At 45.9% G+C, this 16,622-nt stretch overlaps 1 protein-coding gene across 1 annotated transcript in view; it reads right to left on the bottom strand.

Moving 5' to 3' along the window:
- The window catches only part of LOC138303598 (uncharacterized), a 173,513-nt gene extending 157,406 nt beyond the window's left edge, over positions 1 to 16,107 (bottom strand). Inside the window, exon 1 of the mRNA XM_069242884.1 lies at positions 15,358 to 16,107. Coding sequence (XP_069098985.1) covers positions 15,358 to 16,036 — 679 coding nt within the window. The 5' untranslated portion in view covers positions 16,037 to 16,107. The remainder of the gene's footprint in view (positions 1 to 15,357) is intronic.
- Positions 16,108 to 16,622: the final 515 nt, after the last annotated feature.

The raw sequence follows: 16,622 nt of genomic DNA on the forward strand, positions 1-16,622 counted from the left end.
TTTTAATATAACAATAACAACAACATTATCGTAACGGTGCATAGATTAACTGTTCCCCCCTCCCTCCCCTCATGCTTCTAATTATGTAAAAATTATTCACTTTTGGCAGGTCTCGATTGTTGGTTGTTTCTGTCCTCGCTTGCAGAGCCATTAGGTTTCCTGTGTTGCGTTGGAGTCTGTATCTGAGTCCGTAGCGGTGCTGTTTGCTTCTTCGGAGAATGCATTTGGTGATTTTAATTTTTCCAGGATTAATTCCCGTTGGGATGCATCATCCCTTGGTCGGAGTTTGCGTATTGCCTCGCGAAGCAGTGATGTTCCTTCTGCTTCTGCCCACTTCACTAAAGAGTTTTGCCATCTGGATATTTGTGGGCCCGTTGGTGATTTCCAGTTTGTGGTTATTTCCCTTCTTGCTAGGATTAGAGCAAGGTCTATAAATTTGTTGGAGATTTTAAGAGCTATCGGGCGTGGAAAGTCCCCCAGCAGTGCCACTGCCGGGGATTTAATTAATAATCTATCAGTGCAGGCTGATGTTTTAGCAAAGGCCTCTTCCCAGAATGTGTTACGTTGGGGGCAGCTCCAGAGCATATGTATAAGGTTGGCTGCTGGCTCCGTGCATCTAGGACAGCTTGAGGAGTTTGTTCTGTAGATTTTGGAGATCATGTGGGGGTCATATAAGCCCTGTGAAAAATGTATAGGTTTATTACTTTGAACCTGGCATTTCTGGAAACTGGATAGATACGAGAGACGATCTGATCCCATTGTTTTTCATCCCAAGCGATATTTAAGTCCGATTGCCATTTGTCTTTAAGTTTTTCTAGGGGTAGGCATGTACTGGCATGTAGCGCTTTGTAGATTCTGGATACTACCCCTTTTAGGTCCCCAATGGAGCAAATAGTATTGCTGCTATTATGAGTGGGGGGTTCTAAGGTTCCAGTTCTCCAGGTTTTTTGAGCGATTTTAATAATGGCGTTGTGGGTAATGAATAAACCGGGGGGGAGGTTATATTGTGTTTGTAGCTCAGTGTATGTGAGGAGTTTCCCTTCGCCGTATAGGTCTCCTAGTTTATATTAGTTTGTTGAGGCCTGAAATACTTTGCTTCTTGTTGAGGCCTGAAATACTTTGCTTCCCTGAGACATGGATCATGCAGGACAGTGGGGCCTCCGGGGTGTAAGGGGTATTAATGCGGGAGCGTTTCAGATGTTGAGACCAACAGTGTCTAGCAGGCTCCCATTCTATCGGGAGCAGCTGTTTGGTTTTCCAGGGTTTCAGTAGTATGCCCTGTATCCTGTCTATGGGGCAGTTTAAGGGAAGGCGTAGCTCCGCCTCAATTTAAGGGCTACTTATTAATTTTGCGACCCATTGAAGTTGTCCTGCCCAGTAGTATAACTCCATATCTGGGGCGGCAAGACCACCCTCAGCTGTGGGTCTCTGGAGTGTTCTTAGTGCCATTCTATGTCTACTCGGACCCCAGATGAAGTTTGTAGACATGGACTCTATTTCTTTGAATACTGCTTTCGGGATTATGAGTGGGATAGTTGAGAAATAGTACAGCAGTCTGGGCAGCACTATAATTTTGAGAAGAGCTACTCTGCCTGTGACTGTTAGTGGAAATGTTTCCCAAAAGCGCATACTGGCTCTGATCCCTCTGAGTGCTCCTTGTATGTTTCCTTCTAGTAGGTCATTTACTGAGTGGTAAATTTTTACTCCTAAGTATTTGAATGTGTTAGGTGACCAGGGGAGGCCTTGTGTCATTTGGCTCCGGGGTCTCCTTGTGTAGTGGGAAAATGGCGGACTTTCTCCAGTTAATCTGCAGTCCGGAGGCAGTACCGTAACTGTCTATCATTCTCATGGCCCCAGGTAAATCTGATTCTAAGTTTTGTAGGAAGAGCAACATGTCATCTGCGTATAATGCAATGTGGTGGGTCCAATTATTTATTGGGATGCCCCTATAATGGAGGCCTGTTCTTGCCATATGCGCTAGGGGCTCTATTGCAATTGCGAAAAGAAGGGGGGATAATGGACATCCTTGTCTTGTGTCCCTGCCAATCTGAAATGAAGGGGAAATATAGTTGCCTGTTTTTACTCTTGCAGTAGGGTTGGTATATAATCGTTTGGTCCACCTTACAAATCCTCTGCCCAACCCCAACTTTAGCATAGCTTGTTCCAGATAGTCCCATCCTAAGCTGTCAAATGCCTTCTCAATATCTACTGAGATGATGCCGCTTGTGGTAAGTTCGGGGGCAAAGAGTGGAGTATTGATATGAGGCGTCTAATATTTTGGGATGTGCTACGATTGGGTCTGAAACCCGATTGGTCTTGGTGAATCAATGATGGCATATGGGGGAGTAATCTATCAGCTAAAATCCGGCTTAAAATTTTGTAATCTATATTGAGCATTGATAGGGGGCGATAAGAGCGGACGTCTGTGGCGGGTCTATCTGGTTTTAGCAGGGGGATCATAATAGCAGTGTTGGTGGATTGTGGGAGAGAGTTACTATTCCATGCTTCTGCATACAATGCGCAGAGGTGGGGGGCTAGTAGATCTTGATACTGGTGGTAGAATTCTAATGGAAGCCCATCCGCTCCTGGTACTTTACCCCTGGCCATGCTTTGGATTGCTGTTTTTATTTCCGCGATCGATATAGGCGTCGCTAGAGCCGAATTGTCTGCTATTGACAGATTGGGGGTAGTGAGGGACTGTAATTCACGTAACTGGGTGGGGGTCAGTGTTATAGTGGGGGGGGCATATAGGAGTGCATAGTACTCTTGGAAGACAGAGTTCATGTATTTTTGGGTGCAAACGTGTGTGCCCTGTGAGTTTTCGATTTCGACTATTACAGTTAGTTTTTTGGGGGGTTGCGCATGCCAGGCAAGTAAAGCGCTAGCTTTGTCCCCCTCTGAGTGTAGTCTGGTTACGTGTTGTTTATAATCGAAGCGGGCAAGTGTATTAGCAGCTACGTGAATTTTCGTCCTAGTAGCCGCTATTGCAGGGTGTAAGTCAGGTTGTGTGGGGCACTTTCTTTCCAGGTCTCTAAGAGAGTCTTCCAGTTGAAGAAGTTCCGCTTCGATTGACTTTCGGGCCCCTATATTTTCAGCAATGCATTTTCCCCGGATAACTATTTTAAAAGTTTCCCATTCAATGGATCTAGTAGATGCCGTACCCTCGTTGTGTTTGAAAAACTCACCGATAGCTGTATGTAAAGTATGTTTAAACGCTTCGTCTTCAAGCATTTCTGCTCTGAGGCGCCAAGTTGGGATTGTCGGTCTCTCTCTGCCCCAGGCCAATGAAGCTATCAGGGGGTTATGATCAGAAATCGTTCGGCTAAGATATTCTGCGGATACCACGACGCTCTGTATTTCAGGGGATAACAGGATGGTATTGAGTCTAACATGTAGATCATGTACAGGTGAGTAGTATGAGTAGTCCCTAGAGTGTGGGTTAAGTGTTCTCCAACAGTCTATTAATTGCCAGTGTTGCTGCCATTCTATGAGTTGCTTCGCCGTTTTCAGTGATTGGGACTGTGATACTGGGGGGTGCGATCTGTCCAGGGAGTTACTGGTGATGCAGTTAAAGTCCCCTCTGATTATATTTGTGCCAGCCAGGAGAGGACCTAATTCTAGCGATAACCTGTTGAGGAATTTACCTTGGTCATGGTTGGGGGCGTATACTCCTCCTATTGTCACTTCTCTGCCACCTAATCGTCCACTTGCTAATACGTATCTTCCCTCTTTATCGATAACCTTGTGGAGTATTTGGAAAGGGACCCCGGGACGGATCCACATAAGAACTCCCCTAGCATAGGCTGAGTAGTTAGTAGCAATTATTTGACCTCTCCATCTTTTGCTAAGGGCTTTAACTTCCTGCTCTGTCAGGTGAGTTTCTTGTAGTAGGGCTATGTGTATCCCCCTTCGCTAGAGGTAGTTGTGAATTTTGTATTGTTTGGACATATTATTTAGGCCTCTTACATTCCAGGTTACAATCTTATAGTGAGTAGTCATTATCTTGGTTAATCTTAGTTATGTTGGCAGAGTTACTCACAGGCTCTGCGGCAAGTGAGGCTAAGTTAGTCATCCTATATTTAGTTTGAGATCTGCCTTCTAAAGTGATTGTGTTTGCATGAATTGTCCCATTCCCAACTCTAATTCGAACTTTACCCGACTCCCTCTCCCAGGACCGGATGACAAAACTTTCCCCGTCCAAACCATATAAACTATCCTATTTCCTATTGGAGGTGGGAGGCGCGTCAGGGCCGAGAGCTTACACCCCGGGACGTTCTGGGGACCCGGCTGAGGTATATTTGCTGCCCGTGAGTGAGTGTTCGAGGTTTACTGTACACTGGAGGTTACCTAGAAGGTTAGCCTCTACAGGGGTTGTATATAGGGGGTGATCGCTTGGTAAATTGGGTGATCACTGACCGGTTCTTGCGGGTTTAGATGAGATCTTCCGCCGTTCTGGGGGTCATTTTTGGTAGACTGGTGCATGTGTCTTGGGAAGATATTGAAAGACTCCCGCCGCTTGAGTCATGGTCCGAGGCATCACCTGAGGTTTGCGAGCGGTGTGGGGTTCCTCTGTTCAAGGCCGCTACTGCATCTACTGCTTCGCACATTCCTTGTAGTGATTGGTGTCTGGAAGGTGCAGTTTCTAGTGCTCTTTTAGAAGATCTACCGCGTTTCCTGCCCGGGGCGCGGGATGGTCCACTCAGCTCGCTCAAGGACGTGATATTTAGGGTTTCTAGCCAATCTCCTACCAGCTGTGGGGTTGAGAAAAAGTGCGTCTTGCCCTCGTGTTCAACTCTCAGTTTAGCCGGGAAGAGCATTGCATATTTGATGCCTTTCTTGCATAGGGCTCGTTTATGGTTATTGTATGAAGCTCTCTGGGTTTGAGTTTCTTTGGTGAAGTCAGGGAATACCATGATACGCTGGTTGTCTAGAATGATTTCCCCTTTAATACGAGTTTGCGAGAGGATATAGTCCCTGTCTTTAAAGTGCAGTAGTTTTGCTACTATCGGGCGGGGTATGGATCCCGGGGGAGGTGGTCTGCCGGGGACTCAGTGTGCTCTTTCGATCGCAAAGAATGCCGAAAAGGCCTCCGGCGGGACTGTGTCTTTGAGCCAATTTTCTAGGAATGTCTCTGTGTTCAATGCCGAGAGTTCCATACCTTCCGGCATTCCAATTATTCTCAGGTTGCTCCTCCGGGATCGATTCTCGGCGTCCTCGGCTATGGATTCTAGGGTTTTGATCCTGGAAATTAAATCGGACGTTTCCAGAGTCAGTGTCTTTTGGGTAGACGTCACCGCGTTTAATGTTTTTTCTGTGGCCACCACTCTTTCTGTGAGTTTTCGATGATCATCTCTCAGCAGTGACAAGTCCACCGTTAGATTATCTATTTTTTGTTCGAGTGCTTCGCGAGATTCCCTTATGGCTTATAGGATTGTATCCAGGGTTGTTTCTTGTTGAATTGTTGTGCTCTGGGAAGCCGTGTGGAGAGATTGTCCGGGTGTCGTTTTCTTAGTTCGACAGGGCTGCTTAGGCCAGTGCGCGGCCAGCGTTAATGTTATTAGTTCCGACGACGGCGACAGTGGAGTGTGTACTTCTGGGAGGTGGTTGGGTCATTGGTTACTCACGGCAGTTGGTTGAGTACTCAGTTTGTTCCCCCGTTTCCATCTTTCCGATCTCTGGAAGGTTGGTCACTTGGGTTTACGGTATCTGGGCAGCAATCCCATTCTAGGCCGCGGATGGACTTCTTCTGTTGGGGTCCCAGTCGGTGCTGCAAGTTCGCGGCCGTGTCGGGATGGGGGCCCCCAATAAGTTGGTTTACGGTGATGTTACTAGTTCTGATTTTGGGGCCTGGTCGCTTCTGTGGGGATTCTGGAGTAGTCTCTCGGGGGCCCTTTGGGGAAGGGGGGTGTTTATGCCTCTAGGAGGTGCTAGGATCGTTGGTTACTCACTGCGCTTGAGTTGGTTGAGTGCTTAGTTTGCTCCCCCGTTTCCATTGGCGTCTCTCCGGCCTCCGGATGATTAGTTGCTTAGGTTTGTGGGATCTGGGTTGCCATCCCATTCTCGGCCGCGGAAGGACCCGTCCGCTCGTCCAGGGTCTTAGTCGATGCTGTATGCCCCCAGCCGCGTTGGGTCGGGAGATCCCAGTGGGCGCCGCCACCCACGGGAGCCTGTGCCCCCTCGCCGCTGTGTAAATTCCACCTTGGGTTTTCGGGCCTCCGGGCCCCGCACCGATTCGATCACGCTGCTGCTCCTCTCCTTTCTCCTAATGAGGCCTTATGGGTCGCCGCTTCCTCCCTGCATCAGTTTGGGGTGTCGGATTGTCGAGATTGCGTCTTATGGTCGAAGAGCTTAGTTATTTCTGCAAATCGGGGCACGGTTCCCCATGCGGCCGCCATCTTGGTTTTTCTGGAGCTCCGGGGTTCGATCGCATTTTCTTCTTTCTTAGTTGTTCGGGGATGCCGCCACTGCTCCGAATGTTGTACAGGGGACCGCCAGTGTTGGGATCGAGTTTGATGGGGTTTTCGGGGTTGGTTGATGGCTAGGATTCGGTCCGGGTCCCATTCTCGGCCCTGGAGAGCCGCTCTACACGTGCAGCTTCATCGGCTGCTGGCCACGCCCCCCCAGTTTGAACTTTGTACCCCATATATACCCAATATAAAAACACCTTGGTCATCGAAGCTGGTGCACAATTTGTCGAAGGGAAACAGGGCTCATTTGTTGAGAGGTTCCAATCTTTCTTGGGGAGTGAGGTGAGAAACGGGCACAGTCATGCACCTATTCCTTTGTCTTGATTGGCTCCGGGTCCTTTGTGCACTGCGACTCATACAGGAGGACATAATATTCCAGCAGGAGACACCGAACACGGGACCTATGCAGCAAAAGGATAAGCAGCAGCAGCGCCGAGTACACTGCAGGTGCCAGCCTCCTACACAGGAATAGGGGCCAACTAAGAATGACTTCGAAATTACCTTGCCTATAAAATGCACCGTGAAACTGAAAGCGTGGGCGTGTGCTCCTCCACATATAGAAAATAAATTGTGTGAACATCTGTGAATAAAAGGGGTAGCAAGACGTAGCCTGCGCTCCTAACCAGTGGCGGGACCGTCACTTATTTGCAAACAAAAAAGTAGTCCCAAAAAATACAATAAAATGCCCACTGCATATGTTTAGCAATAGTTGGGCGGTGTGCTAGGGGAGGGCTAAACCCGGGAAGAGGCATGACGTATGCATGCCCTTGGCAAATGGGGAGAACGCAAAATGGAGCGACAATGGTGCCAGCAAATGGCAAGCCTATGGGCAAGCTGATGCCCACGATAAAGATAGAGTGTGTCTTGGTTCGAGACAGCGCATGTGCACTGTCTAGAGCCGCGACGTAAAACAGGGCCTTTCTTTCATGATGTCTGTATGCTAGGGCGAGCAAGGCCATTGGTGGACTGGGACATTGGAGATTAAAGACTCATGAGAAATATAGTTCTTTCGAGCTGTTGTTTAAAAAATATGACCTAAGTACATTTAAGAGGTGACAAATTAAATAAACTGCCAGACTCAATATAAAAGGCACTTGTGTATATGACAGATATTTACTATGGAACAAACCACAATTTGGTCATATTGAAATTCGCTCTGCAATTAACGATTTATGTTGTCTCACTTGATTATTTACATTTTGTTTATACCTGGGCAAGTCTTTCTTTATTGAAGGTATATGGAGAACACAAAGTATTTGAATATTGGACATTGATATGAATTATTGGAACACAACATGTAAACCAAATTATATTTTGCTGATATTATTTCAGACATATTTCTCCGCTGCTTCTGACTCTGTTATAAGTAGCTGTTTTTACTATAATTTCCAGATGTTCTGAAATGCATAAATGTATTATTCTGGCCCTGAGAAGTTCCAAGTGAACAAAACACGCTGGTGTTAAATCCTTGTGCTACTGGCTACGAGCATTATTGTAAAATAATCTCTTTATACAATAAAGAAGATTGTTTGATTGTGTATTGAACTACTTTAATTGGGTTATAACGATATGTGTGGAAATGTAATTGAACCTCAATCGCCATCAGTAAATCATTTGCCTAATTTCAAACATGCAGGCCATTTAACCATAACAAAATAAAAATCTGCGTCTAAAAACAGGATTACTATCGGTAGCAAAAAGTTGTAAAGATACTCTAGACAAAAGTACAAGAAGGAGTCTACTATTTATTCTCATTGACTTCATAGGCACGAAGCTGGACTGATCGGGGTGTAATCGTTCCATAATTACCACAAATAAGCAAATGTCCAACAGTTTGACCAGCATATTTAGCTCTATGTTTAATAAAGAAATTGGACTATAGGAGGCACATTCACTATTAGATTTTCCACATTCTTAAATTATAGATATGGCCTTGTGCAGCCCCCATTGGCAACCAGTACTCCTCATTCACTGCTTTAAACATAATAAGCATACATCCCCTCACCTAAGCTACATAATATTTTAAATATATCAGCAGGGAAAGCAGCGGGCCCAGGCTTTCCTCCTGAACTTGGGTCACTGCTTTGGCTGCCTCTTTTTCTTTCAAGTTAGTTTCCAGCACTGCCATGTCTTCTGGGTCTAGAGTGGAGAGATTAAACGTTTCAGATAGTCCTCCAAAACAATCAATCGACTATCTGAGTTTGAAAGTATGTAATAAACCTCTTGGCTATGGTTTTGGCACCCAAGACTGTTAACATCAATGTCAAAGATATCCTAGATCCATCAGCTTTCCTCGTCTCATATAACGAGTCAAGCAACTCTCTTGCCTACCTTATTGTCCACATCTCGAAAGTGGTTTCATGGGTCTTTAACTAAGAAAAGCACTGCAGTCTTATCTTACAATTCCCACAGTATGAGCATCCAACCATCAGGCTGCCTACGCTTTCATATTTCTAGGACCATCAAGAAGTGGAAATGCTCTGAGAAATCCCTCATTTGGTATGTAGTGCCCTCAGCTCTAGGCAAGGTGTGGTGTGGGGAAAAATAATCTTGTAAAGAAAAAGAGTTGAGTGTGTTAAAATTGGAGGTCTGCCTCACACTTCATGCTCCTTTTTTATTTTATTGCCCAACTACACTTAAATGGCAAAGCTTCCCAGTTTCAACTGGCCGCTGTTTTGCTGATGACCAAGATAAAGCATCTCCCCGCCCCCATAATCTCTAATCCTTCACCAGACCAGAATCAGGGTTGCTTGTAGCAACTACAGCAACAGGGAATCTAATATTTCTAGGATGACTGTAGCATCGGATGATATATTCAGAAAACAGCACTATTCTTGCACCATCACACACATGCAAGAAAACTACATTACAGCCTTCAAGGGCCTACTTAACTCTTGTTCAGCATGAAGCTTCATTAACCAACACTGACATACGAGATAAGCCAGAGACATAACAAATGTGGGCATTTTGGAGGTTTCTACTCCTGCTAAAAGAGCAGCATTTGTCAATTAAATTCATATCTTGTAAAAGTGCCAAGTCAAAATTGTGCCTATGAAGCTTTTAGGGCACTGTCACATTCAATTGTTTATTTCTCAATCTGATAACGTTCTTTTTTTCTTTTGCACCATTTTCATGAAGCTTTGTAGGTATGCAGGACGATGCAGTGAAATGAACCAGTAGCAATGCCTAATGTAACAGCCACACTGATGAATCCAACAACTTCCATACTTCTCCATCTACACAGGAAGTGACATCACTGGATTTCCCATCATTCATTTACATAGGACGTGACATCATTGGATTTCCCATCATCCATCTGCACAGAATGCGATATCACTGGTTTCCAACTAAAACCCCCCCACATTTTTTTTTTCTAAACAGAAGGAGCCATGCAAGGGGACATCACTGTTTTTTTCCATCATCAATCTGCCCAGGAAGTTATAGCACTGGTTTCTTGTGAAAGCGGTCTATGAAAGAAGAAGCCATGGCAGAGGACTCATTTCCATATTTCATCTGCACAGGAACGACAACAAATGGTCCACCTCCTGTGCTGACTCCCTGGCCCCCTTCAAACACAGTAAATACAAGATCCAGACCTCTGGTCTGTTGATACACATTGAGGAACTCAGACTGATAAAACACCACTACAAACAACAGGAGCGCAAATGGAGAATGAGCCAGGACAACGCAGACAGGAGCATGTTTAAATCTACACAAAGACACAACCGCCAAATGCACCGTCCTGGAGGACCGCATCGATGCCAGCACCAACAGAAGCAAAGAAATCTTTGCCATTGAGAAAGATTTCACCTCAACGTCGGCCGCTTTGAACTTGATCACCGCCTTGCAGGACATCTCCAACAATCTATTTTATTCCATTCTATGCATTTCTAAAGCGCATGGCTACCCAGCTGGCGTACCAGTGCTGGGTTGACCACAATTAGACTTGCAGAGAAAGACCTATGCACTTAGCTAAAGAGCACTGTCTTTAGTTGTTTCCAGAAACTCATCTCATCCTTATTCATTCGAACGGTTACAGGTAGTGAGTTTCATGATTTAGGGGCCAAGCGGGAGAAAGATTGTCACCCCTCGTTGCTTTCTTTATCTTAGGGACTGTTAGCAACCCCATGGCAAAGGTTTGTAAAGATCTCCTTGGGCTATAAGGATATATCAAATGTTGTAGAATCTGAGGACCCTTATTATGCACTTTCCGATTCGCTATACATAGTGCCTTGAACTAAATCCTTTCTGGAAAAGGCAACCAGTGTAACAATGCCAGCCCATTGGAAATGTCATGGTGTTTGGGTAACTTCAGCAGTATTCCTGCAGCTACATTCTGTCCTACTTGTAGTTGTTTGATCACAAATTGTCGATGTAAGTATGCTCCTGTAGTCCAGTTTAGATAGCACTAATGTTTGCACCACTACTCTTCAGGTTGAATTTGAACGCTTTCCTAAGTGTTCTCAATAGCCTGAAGCAGCTTGAGGCTAGCTTCTTGGCTTGAACCTCCAGAGAGAGCTTGCTGTCAAGCCACATCCCCATCTTTTAACAGCAGGTTTGGGGATAAGATGATCACCTGAAGAGTTTGGCCTAGTTATTTAAGACCAGATAGTAGAATTATTGCAGACTACTAGCACTTTCTTTTGCCATTTAATGAAAGCCCATGTCCAGATACAACCTACAGTAGTGGGCGGACGGTAGAGATTAAATAGTGTAGGGTTTAAAGGTGGACCCTGTGGCACCCCACACTTTAAGGGGAATTATTTCAAATATTAAGGTTCCTTAAAGATCTGGAAACTTCTATTTTTCGCAAAGGAGGCAAAGCCCACCTCTTCTAGTTTTCTTAACAGGATGGGGTGAAATATGGTAACGTCACACTAAGATCCAGTAACATAACTGCAGCTGATCCGCCTTGATTAAATATTTTGTCATCTCTTCCATAGCTACAAATACAGCAGTTTCCGTACAGTATCCTGGACGAAACCCTGTCTGGGTTGGATGTAGTATATTATTATTTTCCAAGAATAGAGAAAGATGTCTGTTTATATATTACATTTTACTTAAACCCGGAAGCAAAGATATTAGTCTATAATTTTCTGTCACAGAATGGTCTAATGGGGATTTTTGTTTTTTAACAGGGTCTTACCACTGCACGTTTCAAAGAGGGCGGCACCAAGCCACACATCAGTGATAAATTGAAAATATCCATCAGAACTAGGCACATTGTATTTCCTCCTTTCATCAAAATGTCAAAAAGAGACAGAGACAGCCAGGAACCAGATTTTACAGTTTTCATAATGACTTCAATGTCTTCTTTTCAAATTTTCGGGAAGGCCACGACTTCCTTGTTGGACAGGCAGCCCTAGCGAGGGCCATTCTCATTGACAATACAGTTCTGGGAGGTCTCATTGAACTGTTAATTGCACTAGGCATTCTCTGCCAAGGTGGCATGGATATCAATAACTTTTTCCAAGAAGTAACCCGCCATGTAGTTACATCTCAAAGTCCCAGACTTTTTCATGGCAAGTTTCACAAGCATGTTTACTAATTTAAACGCCTTTGAGAAGTCTGATGCACCATCAATCCTCGTAGTAAGGTGGGTGGCTGGAGCTTCTCTCATCAGGTACTGGTATTTCTTTACTGCGTTCTTATAGTTTGATTTGTTTGTGGCATCATAACATTTTCTCCACTTTCTTGCTAGTCTTTTGCATTTTTTTTTTTAGTTCTGATATTTCCGAATAGAACCAGGGAGCACATCTCTGCAAAGTGCTGGTATTATACAGTCTCAAAGGAATGACTATATCAAGTGAGCCTTTATTGAACTTTGAGATCACATCAGACATGTCACCGTTAGTTTCAAGGAAAGAATGTAAAAGGGTGGTTTACCAGCTGTTTATAGTCAACTCAGACCAGCATTGCCCATATTTTGTTGAGTAATTCTCTCATTCTTCAGCCAACTAAACCACCCAATAGACCTCGCCAAATGCCTCTCCATCTTATCCCAAAAAACAATGCTAACTACATGGCCTGTCATCACTCCAGAAGAAACCTCCGCCACCATGAAGCCAATCACTCAGGAGCCCAATTGGAGCCCATCAGCGCCATGCTTACACCCATCCTGAATGCCATCACTTTTTCCTTGACCTTCTTAGATGCTTGGAAACACACAACTCTCCTCCCATTTTTGAGGAAACCCTCTGCAGAACCTCCAATGGTTGTCAACTACAGACCAATTCTCCTGCTACCATTCCCAGCCTAGGTCCTAGAGAAAATCATCAACAGACACTTCACTGAAAACCTCAATAACCACCAACTCATCAACACCTCTCAGTCCAGCTTCTGAAACTGCCCTCATCGCTGCCACAGATGAAATCAACATTATTTTGGATTGAGGAGACATGGCGGATACCAACCTCCCGGCCCTCTCCTCAGCATTTGACCGTCTCCCACCCCACCCCATCATCATCCAACACCTACATCACATCAGAATCCAAGGACACACATTCCAATGGATCTCCTTCTTCCTGACTGGATGGACCCCGTAAGTTAGACTCGCACTGTACACCTTAGATGCCTGTGACCTCATCTGGGGAGGTCTGCAAGAACCCTCCCTGACCACGACACTCTTCAATGTAAACATGATCCCTCTAGACAGCATACTCCACACTCCACTCCCACAACATCCTCTCTTACGCAGACAACAGGGAACTCATTCTCTCCCTTGCAGACAAGACAACAAGTACCTGGATCAAGTTGAATGCCTGAAATCACCCCTGGATGAAGACCAACTGTCTAAAACTGAACACCCACAAGACCACAATTGTGATCTTTGGGAACATCACATCACCAGGCCCTACCAGAATTCCCACTTGTGGCCTTGCATGTCATTGGACAGCCACACAGGCCATTTACTTTAACCTAGAATGGAGTAGTGATACTTCCTCCTCCTCTTTTATTGGAGCTGCAAATGCATCGTCACCACAAACCCAGGGGGATTTATGAAATCCCAGCTAAATGCCATGGGTTTTGAAAATTTCCGTGTAACATCCTCACGTGGGTTGCCTTGCTGCACTGTACTTAGCAGGCAGGCCTCTGGCTTCCCCACAGAAGAAGAGTACTGTTACAATAAAACAATCTAATTTGCTACTCTTGGCCCGTATCATCTGGATTAATATATAAATCCATAATGGTAGAGGAGTAACTGCTGAAACTGCAATTCCTTTTTGGCAGCTAAGGTTGGAGGGGCTGGTGTAGGGGAGTCAATGAAGGGGTCTGTACGATCAGGGCTCTGCATCTGAATCCGACCCTGCTTGCCTCCTTCATGCCAACTCCCTGACTCAGATAAAGTGGACATGCTGTATGTAGACTGACGTGCCTCTCCTTTTTCAATTTCACAAAACCAGTTCCCATACTTTTTGCTGAAAACTACCAACTAATGGGGACCTTGAGGTGCCTCTTGGTGAAAGTTAAAGGGGGGGGTGCTCTTAGCTGTGAAGCAGAGAGAGGGGCAGCAATGTAAAGACTCAACAGCCCTTCTCACCAGGCTCCCACCTATCTGAAAGATATCTCAATGGGTGCAGTTTGTTCATTTTCAAGTGTAAAAGTTGATTGGGTCCAAGCATAGCCTTTAATTTTTAGCGTCACTTGAAGGTTCACAGTGACAAAGAATTATTCTTTTTGAGAGGTAATGTAAAGGTGTTTTCATACGAGTCATTTTAATGGCTTATAAAAATGTTAGGTATAGTGATTATCTAATACTAAACTGTGTCCTTTGAAATGACGTGTTCCAGCCTAAACACAAAATCATTTTGTGGCAGCCTATTGAATACTGAGTGTAATACAATTTTAAAATGACTTTCATATTCACAGTGCTGTCATATGCTTGGACCTCACAGCACTATAAATATGTCACCAGTCTGCACTGTGCCAAACAGGATTCATTATTGTGACTCTCCGGTGGTAAGAGTGTATTTCTCACTGATTTAATTGGCACTCATTTTCCTCCATTTAAGGTGCCTGCACTACTTTAATGCAGTTACATGACGGTGAAAAATTCAACAAAGTATAGAATATTTTACTCTTCTTAGTTGTGTCTCTAACCATGCCAACATGATGCTCAAGATCACAAGAGCCATACTTTTCTTATGCTCTTCAACTTTGAAGACAGCCAGGAAGTGTGACAAATAAACATGTATTGTAGTTCCAAGACATCTTCATTTACAAATAATTAGCGAGGCATTTGCCCCCCCCCTCCCAAACTGCTCCCTCTCCTGGAAAACACAGCTGCCGCCAACCCCACCCCCCCACCACGGTATGAGCATCCAAAGGTTTGAACACCTCTTCGCTAGTAAAACACAAATTTTATGAGGAATGAAGGAAAGGGGGAAGATGTACTGATAGGTTTTCATGTCTCTAAGAGAGGTGTACAGATCTGAATTTGTAGGGTGCAGTAGTTAAAACCCTGGAGGTATTAGACACAATTCTGGTCACCCATATTCTATGCAGTATGGGCCTATACTCCTCTAACACTCTGCGACTTCACCCCAACTGTAGCAGCAACCTGCCTTAAGACTCCACCCGAAGATGTGATAAGCCAGGTCGCACAAGAAACAATGCTGTATGTTTCCTTAATGTTATAAGGCCCCCAACGGCGAAAAGCCCTGCTTTGAACCATCTAATCCCGGGCAACTGCCTGATGCCAAACTTGAGATACCAAGTCCAATAATGAATGTCATTAAGGAGTGGAATGAAGCATAGTAAAGTGTAGAGGTAAGTTGTGAGCTCGGACCGCGCGCATACACTGCACAGCAGCAACCCCTACTAACTTGGCCAAAGCTTGCTCTTTCTTGCCTTTATACGTACGAATCCTTGAAACCCAGAGGAAGAGCACCTGGGAGGCACTTTGAATGAGCGCTCGCTGGGGTGGCGGCCGCTTCGCTATGGCATGTTCTGAAAGACCGTGCTAGCTGTATGTCCTCTATCAGCTTGGGCGACTTTGCCTCTAGCTGCTCAGTCAGGGTGCGCACCTCGTTCTGCACGGCCGCCCGACTCGCTAGGGATAAGGTGCCCTTGTCCTTCAGCACCTCTTCCACGTGGGCGCTGAGTCGCCCGGCCTTCGTGTAGTAGTTCTTCCACTCGGAGTCCGGGATATCCGTGGAGGGCCTTATGCTAGAAAGGTACTTCTGCAGCCCCTGAAGCCTGCCCTGGGCCCGCCCGTCCTCCACCAGGAGGGTCCCAAGATGGCGGAAGAGGAAGTCCAGGTACTTCTGCTGGTCCTTCATCCAGCTGTGAACATAGTGGTACTCCTCCTGCCAGAGGCACCGGGGCATGCAGCTCTGCAGGCAGGCGGTCATGCTCCTGGGCTCGGGCCCCCAGAGCTGCCTCAGGGCGTTCAGGCCGTACTGCATGTCCAGGGCCGTCTTCACCAGCAGCTGCACGTGCGTCAGGAAGAGCAGGGCCGTGGTGTCCTTCTGGAGAGATCCCATCCCGCCTCCCCGGCCCTGGCACCTCGGCGGCCGCCGGCAGCACCGACACCTGCGGCCTTTCTTGTGCATCAACACCAGACCCATGCGCCGGCCGTCGTCGTCGTCGCGAGGCAGTGCGGGCGACGTCACACGCAACGCGCGACTCGCGACGTCGCGCGCCGCCCTGCGTGGCACGTCACGCGCAGACCGCGTGCCGAGAGGAAGCCCCGGGAGCGGCCGGAAGCTGGTCAAAGCAGCGACCGCATTCGGGTCTAGAGAAGGAATTAAAACACAAAAAAGCAAAACCAGTCGGTGCCATTTTTTTCTTTATTAGGCTGAAATGGGCTGAGGGAGTTTTTATATTTAGTGATCAGTTCTTCACAAATTTTCGGTGGTGATATTGAATGGTAATCATAGTGAGTGCAGACCCTCTGTCCTAATTTCCACGCTGTGATTGTGCAGTTTATTTCCCCCCATGGATTTCCAGCTCTGCTAGGCATCACAGGTTCCAGTAATGCATTCTGAGAATTCTTTCACATTTCTGCAATGTCACAGGCTGCTCGTGCCCCTCAGCACTTTTAAAAGTACATTCCTGTGCCTCGGCTGTATTCCCACGTGAGCCAATGAGGAAGTCTGACAGGGCTGTTATGATTCTAACCAGTGCTGGCTTTAGGGTGGTGCGACCAGTGCA

Source organism: Pleurodeles waltl, chromosome 7 (genome assembly GCF_031143425.1).
Source record: "Pleurodeles waltl isolate 20211129_DDA chromosome 7, aPleWal1.hap1.20221129, whole genome shotgun sequence".
Classification (NCBI taxonomy): domain Eukaryota; kingdom Metazoa; phylum Chordata; class Amphibia; order Caudata; family Salamandridae; genus Pleurodeles; species Pleurodeles waltl.